Source organism: Anopheles nili, chromosome 2, assembly GCF_943737925.1.
Source record: "Anopheles nili chromosome 2, idAnoNiliSN_F5_01, whole genome shotgun sequence".
NCBI classification, from domain to species: Eukaryota; Metazoa; Arthropoda; class Insecta; order Diptera; family Culicidae; genus Anopheles; species Anopheles nili.
Window position 1 is genome coordinate 38242791 of NC_071291.1, and position 23843 is coordinate 38266633.

The window sequence follows — 23843 nt, forward strand, 5'->3', positions numbered from 1 at the left end:
TCGGTTCACTTTCGATGGACGAATGAAGCCTCGAAGGATCGACGGAAAGGATCGTCGAACGAGCCTTACCAAGACGTGTCGATGGGAAATATTTCCAATTGATTAGTATTGGTGTTTTGCGTTACTCGTTTGCTTTCGTTTCCTTTACTTCTTCCTCAACTGCTTGAGACACTGCCACGGTTTCGTTCTCATTCGTTTGTCGATCGTTCCATTTTTCCCAAACTTTCCGTTCCATCGCCCCGAAACCGAACACGATCGCGCTAAAGATCGCGTCGCCCGGCGTCCGCCTACCGGTCGGAAGCATTAAATTGAAGCCAATTAAGTGAATCCAGTTAATTTATTCGGTTCCTCCGAAAAAAAAAAGCCTCGTACTTCCCGGCCTCGGTATGCGATGCGGCAACGAAAGCGAGCGTTTGAATGCGTCTCCGAGACCGAAAGCTCCAATGAACCGGCTGCGGAAGCTGACGGCAGGACCTTTCTCACACGGAAAGGCGCACGCAAACCACCAGGTTGCGCTTCCCTTTTGCGCACCTGTATAACTGGCAACGTTTGCAGAAGCCAAAAGGCGGCCAGATCGGTGCATTGTGCTGGCTGAACATTCCCGTTCGCATGTCAGTCAATCAGACGGTGGCGACGACGACGACGACGGCGTCTTCGACCGGTAGTCGTCCGTCTTTTTGATGAAAAGCCCGCCCGATGGAAGTTGGGAAAGCCAGCCCCGGTTCGGTGGTTTGCGAATCAATATGGAACACGCAGCGTGCGCGCAAACGAGTACAAATCAGACGGAACCAATCGGTCGGTACCATTGTGCGCGATTGGGGCTCGCAGGCTAGAGGGTGGCAGTTTCGGGTTGCGTGTGTTTCGGTTTAATTAAAAATCCATCCACAGGCGCATTTGAATGAATGGCTGCCAGAAGCGATGCAGGGCTTCGATAGTCGAGCGAAGCGAGAGATGAATGCTTCCACCCGGTTCTGTGGCGGTCTCGCAATGATCGGCCCTCGCACCGGCGGTTGACGTGATTGACGTGTGAGATATTGATTTTGAAAACCCTATAATTGCCCGCTTCCAACCGCACGGGATCGCCTCGGTCGGCTCAGGCTTTTCTTTGCGCCTTTTCCCGTGTGCCGCCTCGCCTTTTTAAACGGTTCGAATGCAACGCCCACCGAGCGGTTGTCGGCGTGGGTACGCGTTTGATGTTAGGATGGGGCGGTTTCGGGCTTTTTTTTCACAAGCATTCGTGTGCATTTTTCTTTCCATATGGAGCATTACGGCCGCGCTGGGGCTTAGAAAAACAAATCCACCCATCGAGGACGACCGCTGATTGACAGCTGTCATTTTGAACAATCGCTAACTTAATCATAACCGTCAAAAGTTTCCAATTAAAAACCGATCGAGTCGGTGATCGAGCCGCGAAGGTGGCTTTGGAAAGCACCCGTGTATCGATCACGGGTTCTGTGGGGGATTTTCCACGCACTAGGGTGCCGTTTTTCCTTGGTTGAATTAAATAATCACCGGTCAAACTGTGCGAATATCACAAGCCTTCAGAAAAGTGTCTATTTCTTTACTCAATTTCTTATCACCGAGTGATCACCGAGCGATCACCGAGCAAGAGATCACCGGCAGCAACGTTTGTTTGTTTGTTTTTGTCTCCGCGGCTTTATTTCCGCTCAATCAACTATGTCCCTGAGGGCCTATGCGGGGCAATGCCGTGCGCAATCGGACTTTCGGGAGTCCGATGCCGACACACGGGCACATTTTCACATTTCCACACTCGCCGGATGCCAACGCGAAATCGCGCGTCTTGTAATGCGATCCACCCCCTCCCACTTCCTGCTCGGCTAGGGATGGTGAGGGGGAATGAAAAAGACGCCGCGGATTCATCTTTAATGTATATACGTGCGTCCCGACGGCGCGGGCTCGCATTCCACCGTTCCGTTGCCGTTCCCGGGTGGACAATTAAACATTGCACCGGGCGATGTGATAAAATTATGCTCTCCCGTGCCAGCTGGCGCGACCAGACGGCGCTGGCGCGCGACGGCACGGCACCTGTGGCCGGAAAACCGGAAAAAATGGCTACACGGCTTTCTAAGCAATCCGCGGCAACAATTATGCTGCCGATCGGGGATCGGAGATCGATCACGTTTTGCTATCGTTGACTTCAAGCTCAGGAAGGATAGCGAGTTTCGTCGTGCCAATCGTCGGAGCCGGTGGGGTGTCTGGGTGGGGACGCAAGCTCCATCCGACGACCCTCAGGCGTCGTGCCCTTTTCGACGTGTCTGTCCTGTCGAGCGTTAACACATCGGAGAACATCGCACACAGTAATCGATAACGCGAGCAATCTGATAAGCGTTCGGTTTCGGAAATGTTTGCTTCTGCTTGCGATCTTGTATCGATTTTCATATCCACACCCTTCTTCGCTACAAAACACAGTGCAAGAATGGCGACTGAACACAAAAAGAAAACAAAAAAAATTGCAATTCTCACCAAGCAGCAACAATCCGCGTTCGACGCGCCCCACGAAAGCACGACCGGTCGAAAAGTAGGACTTCATCCGAAAACCTGCCCAGCCCTTGGTGTCCCGCTGGTGTAAATCTGTGGCCAGTCTTTGTATGTGTGTGTGTGTTCTCCAAAGCTCCAAGCTACACGGGTGCTCTTCGCGTGTTTGTCGCTGTTCATCGCTGCGGTTGCCGCAGGAAGGGAAAATCGTGCGTGGAAGCACACCACGGGCCTGCAAAGCGATCGTTTTTCCCGCTGCCACTGCCGCGGAGCGAAGGTTATTTCATACATTTATAAAATATCGATTTCGTTTCCGCGGCGCGCTCTGCGCATCGATCGGATGATTTATCCACGCCGCGGTGCATATTGCCTCCGATCTCGCTGCCGTGGTTGCGCGCACAAGCTCCGCAGGGAAGATGATCGCGGTGCGACGGTGAAAGAAGGGCTTACGGTTTTCCTGTTTTCCCTTGCCACAAAGCACAAGCGCGAGATCGCGAGATCGCGAGATTCACCCTTCAGCCCAGGCTACCTTCCGCTGCACTACCGTCTGCCATTTTCAATTGCTTTTTGTTCCATTTATAAAATCATAAATAATGGACGATACAATGAAATGGTAATAACATTTACTCTGCCCATTCCCGTTTATCTCCTGGCTGGCGTGCCCCGTCGTTGCCGCTGGTCAGCCGGAAAGCTCGCAGGGAAAGCGAAAAGGGCGCGGAAATCACGCCGGCCCGAGCGCCCGAGCCGAAGATATTGGATAATAACACCGATAGATCTAATAATCTGCTCGCCAGTGCTTCTTCCGCGGTTCGCGGCCGTTCGCCACCGCCTCGACGACAGTTTCCACCGTTTCCGCGGTGCCGGCCATTTTCGTGAGCGACCAACGGTCACCGGCCAGAGGGCGAGCGCTTGTGGATATTTTTCCTCCTCGCGCCAAATGGCGGCCGTAAATTATGTCTTTTACTAGATCGAGGGGGTTCGCTTTTTTTTCTTCTTCTCCCATTTATCGCCGCAACTCGTGCACCTCGTGGTGGGAAGGATGATGAAAGCGCCGTGCTCCTTCGGAATTGAAAAATTCACCCTCCCGGGCGTGCGTTTTTTCGGGGGCGAACGTTTCCCATAAGTGCTTTTGGTTAGCGCGTTTTGGTGCTTCTGCTTCACCGGTTTTAATGGAATTTTATGCTAAGTAATTCCAACCAACCAAACCGACTGTCGCCTAACCCCACGCGGAGGGTGGTGTTTTTGTTAATTCGCAATGTAAAAACCCTTCATGGTCGGTGGTGCGAATTTCGGGTGAAGAAAGAACGGCACTTAGGCACAGGAACACCTCGCTCCGATTGATAATGGCTCGGGGAGTTGCTCGCTCGAGAATGCATTCGTGAAATCTGACCCAAACGGCGTCCACAGCTTGGTGTGTGTGTGTGTGTGTGTGTGTGTGTGTGTTGGTTCTTGCCCGGCGTGGAAAAGCGATCCCGAATGATTTCGAGCCCCATCTCGGGGATTGGAATCGCACCGGAGATATATTTCGGTTGTGAGGAATTTTAATGAGACGAAATGTTTCGCTTTTCGCCTCTTCGCCAACTCCCTTGGCAACAAGAAGGGGCTGCTCTACCCGTACGCCTTCCACAAGCCCGTTTCGCGTCCGAATCCGAGTGCCATTCATCCTTCTTTTGCACGGTTTTCTCCCGTGCGCGGAAACACACAGTTTCGGGGGTTTTATCTGCATGAGAATTTTTGGCCTTTTGTCGATTTATTTTTCACCCCGCGTACGCCGCCGCCAATTCGGGACCATCCTTGCCCTGGGTTGCACGAATGCTCAGTATTTTTTTTTACCTCCGACACATTCACGAACCTCGAGAGGAAGTGTGCTTGTTAATTCTACCTTTTTATTGAACCAAGGGAGCGTCCGAGAGTGAAAGGAATAAAATCACTGTTCAAGTGCACGCAGCTCCTTCCGATTCGTTGGCCAATTGATCGGGATAAGGCGACAATGTTCGATCGCAGGACGACCTGATGACGACGGATGGTGGATTCTTTCGGAGCTGCAACACACGTGTAGCCGATCGGTGGCCGAAGTCCATAAATATGTATCGCCCGGGGCGAGTTTCAAGCCAACCGAAAGTGAAAATCCCAACCCCAAGCGACCTTCTGCCACCGACGGGGCCCATTATATGGTAATGAGATGAGATGGCACGGGTTGCAAATGGGTTGCAGTGGACTCCTTTTTGCCGCGGGGCTACAAAACGGTTCGCCCCCGAAAGCCAACACCTGGTGGTGGTTGCATCTTGGCGTCGTCCTCGCACCGGTCAGCGCATAAAACGGTTATTAAAATCCGTTTAAGATCGGCTTTATTGTTTCGCGTTCTCGTGCCGGCAGCGAGGTACCGTGAGATATTGCCCAAATTAGGCACAAATTGAATTGTTGTACACTGACACTGAGTGTGTGTGATTTGTTGGTGTGAATCGACACCTTCAGGGCAGTCCAACGGACAGAAGCCTTTGGATGATATCGCTTTGAGTGTGCTCGATTCGTGTGGGCACAGCTTTTCGTTTTTTTTCTTGATTACCATTGGGTTTATTTTAAATTGTATTCTCGATGGATTTCACCATTTCCATGCTCAGCAGATGACGCACAGGAAAAACCTCTTCGATTAGTCAGCATAACAGGAAGCAACCGCTCCTGTGACTGGTTTTCGACGCGATCAAACGCAGATACAACCGCAAACGACGTGACAAATCCCTATCGTGGCGGTTCGATCTTGGGGCCGCGTTTCCACGGGTAAACTTCCTTCCGCTGGCGAAGGATACGCTTAATAGAAACATCGCGCGTATGCGCACCCTACGTAACGGTGCACCCACTGCGGTACGCTTGCGTCTCCATCGAGCCCTATCTACGATCGTTCGCTCTAGCCTGTGGACGGCACAAGCTGGCAAAAGGGGGACGCAATAAAGGGCCATTTAATTAACTTCGCAAAACGGAACCTTTTCATTTTTTCTGCACCCATGAATGTGTGTGTGTGTGTTTGTGTGTGCTCCCCTACTCAGATGGCTTTGTTGTGCCAGCACGGAAATTGAGATGTCAGCACGGTGGGATCGCCGATCAGCCGAGGGATAATGGAATATTTTCCACAAAAACGACGACAACAGCAACAAAAAACGTTTCCCCGTGCAACGAGCCAACACACAATCGATCGATCTAGATTCGACGCTAGATGCTAAACCGTCGCTTAGCTGATACCGATCGCTGGCGGATGGTTTTCCATTATTTTTTTTTTGTCATGTTTGCTTGTTTGTACCTATCCACTTGGGAAGTATTTAGCTCGTCCCGTTTATCGGGTGCAATTTTGTGCTTAGATGAGGGTGGTTTAAGAGGGTGGTTTGAGTCGAGAGGGAGAGCATAAAATTATGTCCCTTGAATGGATTGCGCCTGCTGGTGGCGCTCCGTGGTTGCACGATGTGATAGCATCGCATCCGAAAGCCCTTAAATGCAGCGAGTCCCGTTGCCGCGCTTAACCGCATTGTGTGTGTGAGTGGCTTTTTCTGTTTAGGATTTCCATCTTTCTAATTACAAGCCACGACGATCGAGCTCCGAGACGTATTGTTCCGCTAAACGGGTCGGCCCTCAATTTATCCCCACGCTCCGTGCCGTTTAGTCGGTCGCGCATAAATCATGCAACTTTTGTCAGAACAACAAAAAAATACGGACCCACAGATTCCCGGTGGACGGCCAATTGCCCTATGCCATGGTGGCTGCCGATATCAAACGACCGGCACCTTCACAGAGCGAGAAAAAGAGAGAACGGGCTTTAGGAAAGAGCGAAAAAAAAATGCGCGCAAAACGAATTGAAGCATAAAATATAGTTGCACAAAATGCGCTCCAATCCCTTCCAGACACGACCCCTTAGCCCGGGGGTTGCTTTTGTTTTACCCTCCCACGGCTTCTGGACCTCCCGAAAGCCCTCGGCGGCTATCAAAACATCGGTGTAGGTGCCGCAGCTTGTTCTCGCGGACCATCGCTGCAGTCCTTCGCGTGGCTGCTGTGCTGCCGTTGTTTGCTAATACCGTTCCCACCCCGGGCACGATTGGTTGGCCTTCCAGGGGTGGCGAAAAAAGCAACAACAAAAAAAGAGCACCCCAGCTAAATTAGCTGCCCAGTCGATCAACGTCGATCCCCCTGGCCAGCCCACCGCCAGCACAATGCCACAAACGGCGAAGTAATCGGCAACGGCTCCGCCTGTCGATTGCGGACTGGTTCGTTCTTCGACCGCGTCGAGTCATGCGAGCGGTCCTCCGGATGGTTCGTTTTAATTTTACGGCTCACCGGCCAGCAAAAGACGCCCGCAAGAGTGTGTGTGTGTGTGTGTGAGTGTGTCTTAAGAAATTAATAAGAGCGATCGCAAACCACCGATTATCCGTCTCGCGGCCAGCGCTCGGAACGGTATGAGACGCCGTTCGCCTTTCAGCCTGCACGCCGGTGATGATGATGATGATGATGACGATGATAATGAGACCCACCGATGACGGTGGGACGGGACGCCGATGGGGTAAAACTGATTGCAGTTTTCGTGCGGCATCAAAATGCTACACCAGCGGATCGTCTGCGGGTGCGGGTTGTGCAACTGCACCGCTGGAGTCCGGATCGCATTGTTTCGTTGGATACAAATTATTAATCGCTCGAACGGGGCGTGGGGGTCAGCGTGCAGCTCACTAAGGCGCGTGTGAGTGTGTGTGTGTGTGTGCGGCTACTTAGTTGGAAAATGGCACGGTTAGGCGTTTTCCACGCTACAGCTTAGCGGGGATAAGGTTGCACCATAAATCTCGCGCCTGCCGGAAGAAATGCGCTCGCTTCGATTTAAATTGACCCGTTCTCGGTGTCAGCTCGTCCAACAAGCCTTCGTACGCGCGTCCTCGTGATCGTCTGGCGGACGAATCCGCCACAAATCGACCGCAGTCGAAGGAAAAACGAGAAAATGAACCACGAGCGGTCGCAGCCCGGCATCAATCACGGTCCATTTTCATCGCTTCGCCACACAGGAGCTGCACCGAGCGAGCGCTGGGTGAGTCCGCGCTAACGTGTCGTAAGTACGGGCATCTAATTTGAATTCAATCGAATTCCAATCCAAAATCAAGCAATAGTACCACCCGAAAAGGGCAAATGAAAAATTTGAATTGAATTCCAGCTCGAGCGGTCGAGTCGCAGCCTGGCAGGGGCTGACGAGCTGACGAGATCGCGACCGGATTGCGATCGTGCGTGTCCATCGTCCGAGTCCGAGTATGCTGATTAACTCGCGGACCCACGGTCGCACTGGGAAAGCGCACCCGATGGTGCAGAAGCGGTCGGTACCATTCGTACGGTACTGATATAGGGCGGAATTTATGGCACTGGTACTGGCATCTCTCCACGCGGGAGATGATTGAGACAGCTCGACAGGCGGGAGGCAGATCGGTAATCTACTTCGGTGCCATTTCGCGAGGCTCGTATGTGCATTTCCTTTGGCTCGATCGACAGTCAGAGTGGCCGTGGTGGTCGCGATCGGTCCATATACCGCGCGCAAGTCAGTCAAGTCAACGTGAAACGAGTCAATTTTAATGTGCTCCGATCGTTTCGCCTGCGCGTTGCGTCAGTCGGCCGAAAATGGGTAAAACGAGCACGCTACCGAGTGTGAGGCGAATCAACCGAAAGGAGCCTGCGTTGCCTGTTAAACTGTTAAATTAACAATACTTTACACGGCTGCTCGACGGGAGCGAGGACGAACGATAGCGAACAGCAAGAAAGCAGCGCTCGCTCGCGGCGATTATGATTAATATTGACAAAGTATGCGAGATATTTTCATTATAGTTGCGGAGCGTTCCGCGAACGGTACCGGAGCTGTTGGTGATCACGAGCCTCGTTCACGAGGTGATCTGCATGGCTCGTTGGTCGCGTAATTTGACGCACCCAGGCCGGTGGGAAGAAACACGCATAAACGAGCGAAACGTGGAGAAAAAAGGCACCGACGAGGGCGATGTAACAGCGATCAGCGTGCTCGCCTCAAGATGCATGGGTGGTCTGGTTGGGTGTGAGTGAGCCAGCGAGAGAGCTGCAGAAGTGGAAATGCATCACAGACGGGTCGGGTTGCGTACTTAGCGAACGAGCATCAAGATCCGTGGCAGCTCCGTTCGGGTGGGCAGGAGGCACATTTACACCGAACGATGTGTCAGCGATACTTAAAACCATCTTATCGCTCGTTCCCGCGATAAATCGACTTCATTCCGCGATCGCGCGGAGTCCATTATGCACACTCGAAGCCGGGTGCCAAAGCAGGAAAGCTGATCAAGCGAAGCCTTTTTACGTGCATCACTTGCTCTTGATCGCGTTCGATCGCACCTACAGCAGAATTTGCTTTCCCGTGATTAACAGGCGAACGGCATGCGAGGAAAGCCACCATTCGATGGGAAAATTATCGAAAATGTCGATCGCAGGCTTACAGGTGGAATGCGAAATGCATGTTCCGGTGCGTTTCCACGCGGATTCAGATACCACCAAAAATTGATACTTCAGCGGTAACGCGCCGAAGAAACGTCACTTCACCCAGCGCCATAACAAACGACTTCAATGCACGCAGTACGCTGTGTAAGCGACGAACCCGATTCGCGTTCGGGCGGTATTACAGCTACATGATAACAATCGACGACGCAGGGTGAAAAATGGACCACGAAGGGCCTGGCAATATGGAAAAAAAAATCGCATTTAATATAAACATGACTCACCGTCCAGCGAAAGGTGAAGGGTAATGTGATGCCGCCGACTTCCGGATCGGTCAGGACGAAGCTGGACCCACCGAGGACGGGCGTGCTGGCGTTACCGAACGCACAACCGTACAACCCGGACGGTTGCGGTTCCACGGCCACGGCTGTGGCCGGTTGCTTCAGCTGCTGCTGCTGCTGCTGAGCGCTTGACGGTGTGCCCTGGTACTCCTTCAGGCACAAGCTGAACGACGTCGCACAAGCCGGACATCCTTTTTTTGTGTTTGCGTTGTTTGGTGAAGAATGAAAGAAGAACAATCGTTAGTGGCGTTCCGCAGCGGGCGTACATAAATCACACACCCGTTGAAGGCGGTCCGGCAAAACCGCAAAACCCCAACCGAGCTGAACGATTCGAGTTACCTGTCGTTTGCGTTTGTCGCTTCTCCGGTGGCAAACCGCAGCAGTATCCTGACAGTAGATGGCTGTTGGTGTTTGAAATCTCCAGTATTTGCAGCTCGAAGAAGCCGGACGATGATACCTACCGGGCGAAACATAAGGGAAAGCGAGAGTAGCCAAAAAAGGCAGGAAGCATTAGTGATCGTAAACAATCAAAAAGCCATTTTCCAGCCCCAAAACAGCCAACAGGCTGGTGGCGTGGGAGAAGGTGTAAGGGGATGGTGAGAGGTGGCAGGGGCGGAAAAACGGGGCCAAATTCCGTACGCTCGAGAGAGATTATGTGCCGATAGTAAAACCGTAAAATGATCGCTAATAAAACATTCAATAAGCGAGGGAAACGAGATCAACGGTAACTTTGTGAGGTTCCCGGCGAGTTCCCGGGTGTCCCGTTTGCCGGCGGCTTTTCTTTTCTTTACTTTTTTTTTCCGCCCCATCTCCCTTCAGAAACCCACCCTCGACGGGCGGACAACGGGACCTTTAAAAATGACATTAACTTTATTTTCTCTCGTTGGTGAGGCCCATTTCGAATGTGGCCCGGCGCACACGCACTGTAAACGTGATTATTAATGAGCGATCGTAATGATCCGTATCTGCACGGTGTCCCACCATCCGAAACACATCCCTTGCACGGGTTCGGGCAAATTGGCCGCCGAAAACACACATATAGCAGAGATTGGCCCGCTTCACCGTCGGCGCCCGTGCGTGGCCTCCCGGGCGCAATTAATTAGCAAATTAATTACCGATATTAGGCTCAATCAGCTTTATGAGGCTTGGCTTTGGTTTGCTGGCGGCAATGGTGAGCGAAAAAAAAAAAACCAACATCCCAACCAACCGCACCATCTGAAACCGATCACGTACCGGTTACGGGATCGATTACACCGCCAGGGAAAACGCTACGCCGCGTGTCCTCGCCAGGGGCCACGTAATGCGTGTGTTTACGCTACAGGGCTTGCGGGCTACACAGCCACCCCCTTGCGAGAGGATGACTTCATTGTTCGGGCAAATAAAAGCGCCTCGAGCAGATGCCACATTTCGCGCATTCATTACGCCAAAGATGATTTCGGTGTTGTGCGCTGAATTTTGGCCGCATTTAGCCACACGCAGCCGATGGGATGAGCACTTTACCCACGGCCCACCCCCGTAATGGGGTGGCCCACCCGTCGTCGGTGGGGTGAGCGTCTCTTTCCTGCTTTGGCGTGCAAACGATGGGAACGATCGCCGGAACTTTTGCATTTTTTGGGGCGACCTCGCGGAATGTTATTTGTTCGGCTCGCGTGGAAACAAAATAGACACTTCGATGACGCAGGCGCGCGCAAGCGATCGCGATCATGCGATTGGAATGCAACCATATTTTGTGCGCCCGCGTGACCGGTTGCCCTTCGCGAAGGGGCTTCGTCTTTGCTTGGCACATTTTCGGTGGCTTTGGCATTGGTGGTTTTTCGCGCATTGGGAAATGAGCATTAAACACACGCCACTCGCGAGATGCACCCGCTGGGAAAATGAACGCCTACAGCGCACGAGGTCATTTGAAGGACGCCCGACTCGCACGAGCCTCCCGTTTTGTTTGGTGGCGAATCCCGCATCCCGAATCTCGAATACCGTCCTGGTTGTAAGACGAACGAACGCTCGACGGTCTTGCGATGGGAACCGAAAAAGCCCTCCACCTCGAGCATCAGAGTCCCTTCGGCCCTTTCGCCCGGCTGCGACGGGAGTGAAAACAACATTGTCACAACGCTTCTTGCGCTATTAATAATAAATTCCGTGAACAAACTGCGATTGTTAGCGCTGCGTTGGAGCAATCGGGCAATTTTCTCGCACAGTCCTTCCAGCCGGGTTTGGTCGGTGTTTTCTCGTTCGCGTTCTCGCCGTGCTCTTCGAGCTTTGATTTGGTCTGCCTAAACGAACGATGTGAGAAAGAGAGAAAGCGCGAGAAGAGCAATTTTATCCCACCGCGAGCCGTTCTGCCGAAGCCCAAGGAAGCTTAATTTCGAGCCAAAAAGCTGACGCGAAAATGGTTCCCCACAAAAGACTTCTTCGGCAGCCGCTTGGCCGCCGGTTTCTGCCGGCAAAGTGCCGTCCCACGATCGTGGAATGTCTCACCAGCGGACACCTCCTGAGAAACGGCAAACGGCCGTGTGACTCACGGGATGCGCGCGTCTGTGTGCTTGCGCCCGCGTGTCTGTTTGCCTTTACGGCCGGGCCGGGACGAACGCGTCATGTCCTGCATGTGTACGTCGCATACGGGGGCCATACTAGCGACACAATAGGGCTGGTGGCTCTCCAGATTGGGCTCGCGGGTTTCCCGGACGCGACGGTACGACACCTTGGCGACGCGGCAGAGAGAGAGATGATGCGAACCGGACAGGCGCATCAAACTGAGGCAAGCGTTAAATTGCTTCTTTCTTCTGGCACGTTTTTTTTCTTCTGTTCTTTTCTTTTCTGTTTTTTTTTTACGAGCGCCAACTCGCAGCCCTCTCTCCACCGCTTCCACCGCTTTTTTTTGTCCCCCGACCAAGGGGTGGCTCTTTCTTTTTATGCTCATTTATCTGCCTGGTACTGCCGGTTCTCGGCTCGCATGGGGTGACTCCAAAAAAGGGAATCAACATACAAAATCATTAACGCAACCGTCTGCTCGTTTCGTTCTTCGTGCGCGCGAGTATGTGTGTGTGTGGTGGGGGGGGGGCTTTTTTCCTCCTCTCTTCTTCTTTTTACGGTTTCACTCCATCGCTCCGGGCACGGTTCCGCGGTGATCAAACTGGTTGATTCCGACGTCCTCGTCACCGACGGATCCCGCGTCGGTGCAGGGTCAACTGGCCTCAGGTTCTGTGCTGTTTGCAGGCTTGTTTGCGCTGCCGATCCGTGGCCAAAGGGTGGTTTGTATGGAAGAAACCGTCTGCGAGGGGTGCGATAGAGCGGGTTGCTTCTTCGCTTACCCTGCACTCGGGTGCATGATGGTGACGAAAAAATTACGCGCTAGAAATCTGGGGTCCTTGCCCGTCTCGCGGGTCAGAGGTCACAGCCGCTTGAGTGCTTGAGGATCAGGTTCTTGCGAGGTACGTCTGAAATCCCGAACGCACCGAACGAAAGAAAATACGCTGAAACGCACACGACGAGAGCTCGACGCGATTTTTCTGACCTTGAAGCAGTGTTGGCGAAGCAGGACCTCCGGAAAGCCGTGATCGCTCGAAAGTGGGTTGCTGCGGAGCACAGCTCACGACAAAATCGTCCCTCACACGTAGTCCTGCCGAGTTCAGATTGCCATCCACAGCCCGGCAGGGACATAAACCACTCAACGACTGTTGCAAATCGGATATTTATATTTCCGCCATCGTGCCGCCGGAATGGGTGGCTTTTTTCTTCTCTCAAGCACTTTCTTCGCGCTTCGCCACTTCCGATCGCGATCCGAGGATCGTGTTTCCGTGGCCATCGGGCACACAAAGGAAGACAAAAGGCCCCACCGGTCGGTGAAATGGTGTGTGATCGAGCTGATTAAACGCGAGACCGATGGCAGCTCGCTGCGATCGATTTTGCATACATTTTCGCGCGAGCCGCTTCGTTGGGGAGAATTTTTATCCCCGGCACGCAGATAAATTTGGCGCAGGATGTTGCATCGGGTTTCACGCGATCGCAGCATTATTCCGAACAGACGGAGCCTGATCTTCCTGTTCCTGTGAAACCACGCGCGCGCGCGTGTGGTTGTGCGCGTTTGAGAGAGCTTTTATTTTTGGTTTGGTTTGGCCTTTTTTCGCACCCACCCGCTCCCGATCCAGCCGCAGCTCGATCCCGGACGTAAGTTATTTCCACTGCGGGCGTAGCTTTCCCACCGCTCCAGGAATGTATCGAATTTCGTGTTCCCGCCTTTATGGTGGTGTGAAACGGTTATGACTCGCTCGCGACGAGACGCGCTCATCCCCGCGGTGCGCATGAACTTTGTGTCTAATTGAAGATTTATGACGCGTCTTTATGCTCGTCGATCGTCTTCAGCTTTGCAGCGTTCGTTCTGTCGCTTCATGGCCGACGATCGCGCCTGAATCACGCGTTTTGTTTCGACCGATTGAGCCACCACTGGAAGGACCATTTTTATTTCGCTCGTTTCGCATCGATCAAGGCGTTCCCGGGATCGGGTTGGATCGTGTGCCCCATTGACACGTGGCCTTAAACGTTCGGGTGAAGGCACAAATGAACGAAAAAAGAAAAAAAACGCAATCACCAAAATTTAACCCACCCTCCCAGACGATCCCAGGCGTTCGAGGATCCGTGCCCTTATGCTCACACTTTAACGGGACGGCCATTTATGCGCGCGCACGCGCACACCCCTTTACGCGATCGCGAGCACAAGCAAACAAACAAATCTCCCCCAAACAAGCGCACAAACAAACAAACAAACGATTCTCCACCGCCCGGGTGGTGCCGGGAGTCCCGTGAATGAGTCCGTTTGTTTGGGCACCGTGAAGTGCCGCCGAACCGCCGAAAGGAAAGTGAAGGAATTTCGTTAATTTTGATTGATTGGACATCGAGCACTTGCCGCAATGCGGTCCATTTTTCTTCGTGCACGGTCCGATCGGAGAAGCCAAAAAGGGAAAGGACTCGAGGAGTGTTCGAGTCGTGCTCGAACGCGCACATGCGTGTGGGTGTGTGGGTGTGTGTGTGGCACGGGGCGGGGGAGATGTCAAATTTAGCATCAATTTTCCCACCCCAAGCCCCAAGGTGGTCAGTTTCGCCCGTCACGAACGCAACCGTTAAATCACACGGGCACAGAATCAATGCGTCCGTGCACGCGTATCGATCGGGACGTTGATCGTGAACGGCCAACGGTGGTAAGAGCGGGAATAAATTTTCATATTTATTGAATGCTAACGATGCGATTATTACACCTTCACCGGTCCTCAAGGGGGGGGGGGAGCACAACGAAAGCGAACACGAGACAGTTCGATTTTCGTTGCCTTTTTTCGCTCATCCGTTCCATTGGTTTTGGTTTCCACTTCATCCCCAACCGGGGTTGGACGGTTTCCACTTGATTGCGAATCGTGCGTGCGTGAGCCCGTATGCAACCTCCCGCGTACCACCCCCTCCTCCCTCCCTCTCCCCCGCTCGTACACGTCCGTTCGAAAGTGAAAGACACCCGGGGCAGTGGGCCCTTGCTTTGCCCAGATCCTGTGACGAAACACGTGTTCGTGTTTAATTTTGCTACAAAATCTAGACCATGGCAGGCAGGCAGAAAAGAAGAAATAAAAAAGGGCACGGCGTACGGCCCTCCGGAATGCACGCGATCGTGCGCCCAGGAGGGCAGCCCATGGAAGGCTCGTATATGCTAATCGACCCGTTCGCCTCGGGGTGTGAGAGCGAAAACCTGCCTCAACGGCGTGGGCTCGCGATGGCCGCCGTTTCCCAGCACCGTGGCGGCGACCGTGCACTTGCCCCTCTTGCGATCGGTGGGCGAGTGACTAAATCAATTTGTGCGCGCATTAATAACGTTCGCGGGACGTTCGGCACAAGTGCACTGGGGTTTGGTCGTGAGAGAAGGAAAAACCTGCAGGGAAAAGCCATTAATTAACCCATTGCAACGTTGGCATCTGTTGGCCGACGCGATTGGGACGCGATTGGGATGCGATTGGTTGGCACGTGAACCCGCTTGGCTGGTGGAAATTGATTCTTCACTCGAGTGATTCTCGAGCTGCGGAGAAGATGCGTTTGGAGAGGTTCAGTAGGAAGCAGATGAGCGTGACCGTCGGACGTGTTTCAAACAGGGAGCCCATTTCTTGGCGACACGCGTCAGGACGTTCCCTCGAACGAAATCACGGAGATTCGTTTGACGCAAAGACTCACTTTCACGCCACATTGCCGTTTGCCAGCGACGCTAAAACTGCAATTATTGACGCCCTAATCGCGCAACCCACGAGGGTGTTCCCGAGCGTGCTTATCGCGAAAAAGTCCACCCCTTCGCACTAGTGAGGGTGAACGCTGAAGATTAGTTCAGCACCCCACGTGGCAACGGAACTGCTTCTCTCCGATGAAGCAGGACCATGACCCTCGCCGGGCTGTGGTCCGGTTTGGTCCGGTTGAAGGAGGCCCCTTGCGAGGCAAAAGCGGAACGAAAAATCTTCCCAATTAATCAGCACCCATTGGGTGGGTGGGAGGTTTGCTGCCGGGAGCCGGTTTTCGGGTGGACCGGTGTGCGTTTTCTCCTTCTTTCTCTCGTTCTCTCTCTCTCTCTCTCTCTCGGGTGCTTGTTTTTCTCATTTACCCTCCAGAACCGGCCCCAGAGGCCATAAGGTTGATGCAGCACGGGAGAAAAAGGGCCCCCAACCACCCGGTCGTGGGCTCAAATCCGGCGTTCATGTGCAAGCCGACTCCAAGCCGGCTGCAGAGTGGCGTACTGTATGATTAAAATAGAATAAAACAGGAAATGATGCGATAAATGCTCGCTTCCACGATAGGAATGCCGCCGCCGCCACCATGCCGCGCGTGAAGGGCAGTGATCGTGGCAGGGAGTGATCGTGGAGAATGCGGCCCGATGGCGCGTCTTATCCGCGGGCGAACATTTCGGTTAGGATCCCAACGCTCCTTTGCCCTCGCCAAGACCAACGGAGGCCGGTGGCGGATGATATTGTGTAGTGCGTTTTTGTGTACGTTTTTTGTTTCGCGCTCACTTGCGCCCGTGGTGTGGTGCGTTGCGATTTCGATCTACACGTGTACGCAAAGGGTCTGTGCGCAAATGGTTGATTTATTGGCTGGCTAGCGGGACCGCGTGCCACCGGGATCAGATGGATAGAAACAACGGCTCATGGGCCGGGGTCCCGGTTTGGGGCCGTAAATAAGGGCTCGAGACGAATTTCTTACCCCTTGGTAACGCGACAGCGCGAATTAATAACAGGTGGCTGAGGGTTGAAGCTATCGAGCATGTTATCTGCATTCACGCTGGTTTAGGTTCTTTCGCGGTTGATTCGCACAACATTTCGCTCGATCATCAATCTCAACGGTGGTGGTTGGATACGTGCGGGACGCAAAAGGATTAGACCCACTTAGAAATGTGTGTGTGCGAGCGTGTGTGTGTGTAAAGGGTGAGAAAGACGCCAAACCCGGCTAGCATGACTGGTGGATTAAAAGCTCTCAGGTACCCACGGGGGGGCTAATAGGGCCTAGCGAATGGGAAATCGCGGGTTTGGTTTTTGCGGGACGGCCGTTTACCAGACACCAGCGGCAGGAAATCACGAATTACCGCCCGACAGTGTTCGGGTTTTTTTTTGTGGACGAGCAGGGAGCGTGTTTATGCTGGGGAGATTTTTTACGATATCCTGCAAATCGCCCGTTCCCGAAACGCTTCCGAAATTCGACCGACCGGCGTTGGTTTCCTGCGTGCGAGTTTTCCCACCCCATCTCCCGGAGGGTGGGTCTTCGCAGGGGATGTCATCCGGAATGTCGTTCAGATGGAGGCAAAAAAGGAAACAAAAAAGAAAAAGAAACGAAACAGCCTGTGCATTTCGTGCACGTTCTGGAAGTCGTGCATTCCAACCGGTTCAACCTTGGCCACGCACGGCACGGAATTCCCGGCAGGTTCGATGGCCCGAAATCTCCAGCCGAAACCTCCCAACGCACCCAGGATGCCCAAAGGGGGTGGTATTTTTACGACCCCCCTAGCACCAGGGTGGTGGCGCACCGCATGCAAGTGAGAAGTAATTTAAATGTAAAATACACACCCATCGTCGCGAAGGTGCAAAGTCGCCCGAGCGCTTCATTCCATATGCGGCCACCGAACGGACGGGTGGATGGGTGTTTTTAACTTTTTTTTTGTGTTGTTTTTTTTTGTTCGTACCACTCTTGTCCTTCTTTTACAACCGTCCCTGGAACCGCCGGTGTTGGACCGACCGCAGGGCCGCGTGGAATACTAATTGAGCTTTGGGGGGTTTCGCTTCATTACCTTAAACATGCGCCACACATGGACCGGCCACCACCTGGTTGAGCGTTTGGTGATCGCGGAGTGCGTGTTTCTCACCGCGACATCGTTCGTGCGAGCCATTTGCACCCACTTCGCCCACCTCACCCACCATTTCCCGGATAATCAAGCCATTAGTGTTTATTTATAATGTTATTACCGGGCGATTCATTTGCAATTTCTGCACAAACCGCGAGCTCCGTGTCCGGTCCGTTCGGACGACCGCGTCCGGATTGATCGATAGCAGATCGTGCTGATGACTACATTAGCGGGTTGAGGAGTTGGGGCTGGCTCGCAAGCCGCCCGAAGGAGGTCGCATTACGCAGCGCAAATGCAGCTCACCGCGACACCGAATGCCGTTGGATCGTTCAGATAAAATTAATTACCACTTTATTTATCGACGCAATAAAGGGACGTCCCTCGGCTAGCGATCGGACCTCCAAGGGATGGCGTGCGTAGGACACCCGTGCGTAAATCTATCCCCGGGCCGGTCTAAAATGAACGGGTTTCGGTTTTCGGACCGTTTTATGGCGAGCTCTCGCTGGTGGCTCGCTATCATGCCATATATAACAACAACAGCAAAAAAACGGAAAGAAAACCGTAGCCGAAATCGAATGGGCTCATTTAGGTGCTTCAGTCGCGGCACGGTAATGATCCAAATTTTCCCAACCCTCCAGGTACGACCAGAGGTGGGCCTGACGAATGCTCGAGGGCGGCTCGTGAAATCGAGAGCCTAAATAAAACATCCGCAGTCCGTCAATCCTGGTCGCCACAATTGATTGGTCTCCCGGTGTGTGTTTTACACGCCACCCCGTCAGACCAGACAGCGCAGGGCATAATAGGGTGGTGGGAGGGGGGATGGACGGACATTAAATCTCGATCGATCGCCGTCTCGAGAAGAAGCCGTAGAAGAACCACGACGAAACAAACAGAAGAAAAAAGGGACGGCTCTTATTAAACCTGTCACTGGAAGCTGGTCTGCGATCACCACACGATCGTACGATTAGCGCGACCGGGCAGACGATCCTCCTCTCTACCGAGGGCCAGATGGAAGGAGGCAAAAGGAAGAGCGCGACGTAGGGACATGCCTCGCGATGCAGTGTTTTATTTGTACAACAATTAAACGTCAGCTCGAGATTCCCGTCGAGCCGAACGACACTGAACGGAAAACTGGAAACGACAGCCGACGTCTCATGGGATGCATTTCTATCGTGCGTATGTACGTGCGCGTGCGCTCGCGTGTGTGTGTCGATTCCATTTCTTTCGATTATTTATTTCCCTCCCTTAGTCTCAGCTCCACCGCAGTGACGCTAAAGCGGTCCTTATGTCGCTGCCGGTTTGCGACACCGACGATGAAGCGATGGTCCCTCTGGGGAAGAAGAGTGCAAATAGAAATATAAAAAAAAACGGCAACAACATCGTAATAACACGAAGCTCCGGGATTCCACCATAATTGTGGCTCCTTGTGGCGGATGCGGGAGTGTACGGGATGCACTTGCCACCGCGACTGGGCGGTGGAAATGGGGCCGCGAGTGACTTTTCTCGCCCAGCATAATTACCATCGACATATGGTGGCGTCGGTTCCGCTGCGAAATTGTCCCCTCGAGTTTTCCTGGCGAGGAGTCGCACGGGTCGAGTGCCCGGGACGGACTTTACTTTGACGAAAAGGGCCAGCCCTTTCACTTCGTTGTCGGCCCTTTCGGGAGAAGGACGGAGATTTATTGTGCTTTTCCATCCGCGCTTTCCCGAAGGGCACAGCCGCAAGCAGACGCATCCGTTCGGGATCGGTTTGAGTAGCCGTTTTGCTGCTTGCCGTTTGTCGCCGACCCGCTTTACATGCGAGAAAAAGCAAACAAACAAGCCTCCGGAATAAAAACAAGGGCCCCCATCACACCGGCCCGAGATCCCGTTCCCGTGGGGCTGATGGGAAGTTGTCAATTAATTCTATTAGCTCCCATTTTTGGGGGCTACATCAGACCCGGTTTTCGGTAGTGCGGCTCGACGCGGACACGACCAAAGCAACGAAAGCTTCCCAAGCACACACGCACACACTCACACACACAGACACCACGCCACGACATCGTAAATCGCTTCGGGTTCAACATTTAATTAGAGTTATGAATAATTCCGCGGCTTTTTCCGCGCTTCGGCTCAAAGCTCGGCGACCCAACGCGCAGTCAAGCGTGCGTTTCGGTCGAAATAAAAGAATAAACCGGCACGGGGCGGAACGAGAGCACAATAAATCCACCTCTCCGGGGTTCGGGAAGAACGGGTGCGATCTAAGGGAACGCTTCCTGCGCTAATCTTTCCGCAGCGCACCACCCCAAAAAGGCCCCCAACCAACGGGGGTTGTTTTTCCGGACTGGTGAGTGTTTTTGTTTTCTTCTTCACTGGCGCGTGGTGTTCGTTAGCCCGAAAATGGCCCAAGTTGGTGTAATTTTTCAGCACCTCATTTCGACCAGCCACAACAAACCGCGGGTCCTGATTTATGGGCACCAGTGGCCGGACGTGACGACGAGCACCCACACACACACACACACACACACCCACGAACCAACACGGTCCCAGACTCTTATCAACGTGCTGCACGTGCTGATAAGACGTGCTCAAGCTCTCGGTTCGGTGGCCTTCAAATAGGGGTTGCATTTATCTCGCACGTTGCTTGACCCCGAAAAAGCGCCGCTCGGGGCCAATATGAGCATGATCGTCTTTTAAAGCGCCCGGCCGCTCGAGAAGCCAAAAAAGTTCACCCATCAATCCACCCTCGAGACCATCGCGAACGGACCCATGATTTATTTCCCCTTTAGAACCGCTCTCTGTGTCCGCTAGTCGCCGGTCCGCTCGGGGGGCTAATTAATTCGGTTATCTTTTGACTATTTTCAGCCTCATTAGAACCGATAATTAATTGCGTTCGGCTTCGCGGGCGCGTACACGCACACGGCTTACAGCGATAGGCACCGGGAACAGGCGATCGGAGGATCGATCGCGCAAAGGTTACCGCGAGATGGCTCGGAATCGAGAGACTGGAGCGCGGGAAACAGCAATGGCCGACCGAACCCCCGTTCAAATGGGGACGCAAGATAAAGCTTAGAATTTTAAGCGTTTTGCTGCAGAAAACGCCAATCCCAACCTAACAAAGGCTGCCGGGGCGCCCTGCGAACCTTTCGGCTAAGGGGTTCCGGGTTGGAGTTTGCGCTTTTTTTTTAGTTGTTGTTGCTGTTAGCCGTTGCCGTTGCGGTTTTCGAACGCTTTCCCGATCGACACACACACGCACATACCTCGTGAAGGGGGTTTATTGCGGGTCGCTTTCTCACCGCGTGCAGCATCTTCTTTGATCGCTTGCGGGTTGATCGCTGGCGCGCGCGCGCGCGCGCTCGCAAAACGCGGCTCAGCTCGGAAATTAGCGCACGGCTGCTTTGCATATTGATTCTATCAATATTTTCCCTCGCCAGGCCTGGACCAAGGGGGTGGCTTAAAATATTCTGCAGCACCGCACCGATCGCGAGCGGTTTTTTCGGTTTGGGGTATTCCTCGATCGATCGCTGTTAGAGGATGCCTTTGAGGTGAAATAAATAAACGAAAAGAGGGACAAAAACAAGGCACAGAAGGGGAACAAAAACACATGCACATACACACATACGCGGTGCCATATCTGGCCGGGGCAATCAAACTAGAGACATCCGCGCGGTCGGGTGGACATCATCGATCAGGACGATACGGTCCCATCCACCTATACCTATCGTCGCTCGGATCGAGCTCGGCCTCACGGTGGAACGCGATGGTTGCATTTTGCATTAAGAAAACGTCACAGTCACAGATGAGGTGGGAATGGTTGGTTGGAGATTCAGGTTGGAGGGTGGATGGAATCAATAAAAAAATAGACATGCACAAACCGCCTGGGATCGCTCGTTTCGGACTCAACCTTTCTGGTTTGGTGGCGATGTGAATGTGTGTGCGGGCGTTTTTTTTTCTTTTTCGCGTTTCTATTCCCCACGATCATTTTGGCGGCGGCATCGCGTTCAGTCAATCGCCACAGACAAAATTCAAAATTGCATCTAATTAAATGAAATTTTATATCTTTACAACGCCGAAACGCGTGGCGCGGGCAAGAGGGGTCGGCGTGTGAGTGGTGTGTGCGACGGGGGCTATATGTTTATGCAGCCATAAAACAGCAAACAAACGCCAAATGCAAAGGAAATCATTCGCCCGAAGCGCAGGCCCCGATGGATCGACGCGCGATCGATGATCGAAGGCTCGAGCGGGTGCGGATTGGATGAGTGGGTGATTTATTTTGATAACTAATCACCCCCCATGCCACATCATCACGATGATGGGTGAGGGATGACTCACCCCTGGCGGACGTTTAAATGCTTGCAGCGTGTCGAGGTCCGGCACCGTTTTTCCTTTCTGACGCGATGCCATTTTGCGTCCGAATCTCACTCCCATTCCCGTGCGGACGATCCATTTCATGAAGCAATCACACCCAAGGCTGCAGCATCCCTGCCCCAAAGGCTCTCTCACGATCGCGCGAGAGCGAGAGCAACGCAGAAGGAAGATTCTAATTAAGATAAAAATTAAAACCCAACCAAACCAAACACCCGGGCCTCGAGCCGAAACCGAAAGCAGGCCAAAAGGATCGCGGGAACGGTCTTATACACATAGTTTTTTTTTGCTTCTCTTCGCCCCCAAAATCCCAAGGAACCCTCGGGTTCGGATCGTCCTGATGTTTCCTGCCCGATGCTGGGAAGGGGGAGAGCGAAGAAAAATAAAATCGTGGCACGGAACCCGAGAAATGACGCGCACAATGGCCGAATGCGGACTGCAGATACAGGCCTTCAAAAGAGGTAAAAGCAACATAACGAAACATATCGACTGGCGTTTTTGGACAGCCAACACCAGCACCAGCACCACCAACAGCAGCAGCAGCAGCAGCAACAACAGCCGCTTGGCATTGATTTCTCTCCACCCTTTAGTTCAAAGGAACGTCCTTCCTTAGTTTTCGGGCTGAGGCTTCGTGCGCTGGCTTCTTCGGCGATTGCGCGCCTGGCTGGCCTTCACGCACACCAGCGTGCGCGCCCATAATGAGTCGACGGTTTTTCGGGATCATGAGAATCGCCACAAGAAAACCCCCTCCGAACGGGGTGCGATCGTAGGGGTGCGAACGTGAAGAAGCGGGCCCGATGATGATAATTCACCGATTCAATTAGTTGCCGAATAATGAATCAATGGTGGGCTGGAGCATGATCTCATTATGGAATTATAATCTTTACACACCCCTGGATCGGAAGATCGAGCGTTGGATTTTCCGTCTGGGGTGTGTGCGCGTGTGTGTGTTTGTCGGACATGCGTACTTGTGTTGTGGCAACGGTTTAATCGAAATGCCCACGTTGCTTTTGCCGAGGAAAATTAGACGATGCTGCGCGATGGCGATAACATTCATCGCACCGCTCGTGCGGGCTCCGTCTCCTCGAAAGGGAAGCGAACGAGTTTTTGTGGCGAAAAAAAAAAGAAAGAAAGAAAAGCGGATTCCCAAAATGAAATAAAATAACGTGCTGGCCATGGCCGGGAGAAAAAAAAAAGCTTGAAATCGAGCCCTCGCAGGCGGAGTGATTGAGCGAGTGGCCACAAAAAAAAAACCAGCCGGATGGCTGCACACGACGACAAATCTCGAGTGCTGGGGTGGTTTCCATCGATCACGGTGGCGTTTCGTGCGATCGCGCGTCGTCACTATCGGCCCATCGGCGTCGATTGCCATCGCAATCAATAATTTACCGCGAGCAGCGACAGGTCGCAGCCCCGAACCAGCCCCAAAAAAGGACCCACCAGCCAGGGAAGCAAAAGATAGAGAAACAAAAAGCGGAAAAATCGTTTGCAGGGGAGCGGTGGCAAACGAGAAACGCTGATCACGGGGAGAGGGTTGTGGCAGCGGGAGGTAGAGGCAGAGCGGTAGAACAAGCAGTGGTCAGTGGGCAGAAGGGGGGGAAAACCACTTTGTCCAACACAGGACCAACCACCGTAAAGATCGTTCGGAAATTTTCGTTTCATTTTCAAGATCACCGCGAGCTGATAAGACGTTTAGTACCCCTTGGCGGGGTGGGCTCGAGGAAGGCCAGTATGTGGAGAGGGCGGGGGAGGGGAGGGAGGGGATCAGTTGTCCGCGAGGCTCTTCTTGTTGGCGACACAATGTAAGAAACAGAAACGAACAAAAAAAAATCAAGCGACGGCATCATCGG

At 53.1% G+C, this 23843-nt stretch overlaps 1 protein-coding gene across 1 annotated transcript in view; it reads right to left on the reverse strand.

Annotated features, from left to right (window-relative positions):
* The window catches only part of LOC128722235 (protein serrate), an 83623-nt gene that overhangs the window by 56237 nt on the left and 3543 nt on the right, over positions 1-23843 (reverse strand). Inside the window, exons 2-3 of the mRNA XM_053816090.1 lie at positions 9642-9759; positions 9246-9493 (exon numbers count right to left, since the gene is read on the reverse strand). Coding sequence (XP_053672065.1) covers positions 9246-9493; positions 9642-9759 — 366 coding nt within the window. The remainder of the gene's footprint in view (positions 1-9245; positions 9494-9641; positions 9760-23843) is intronic.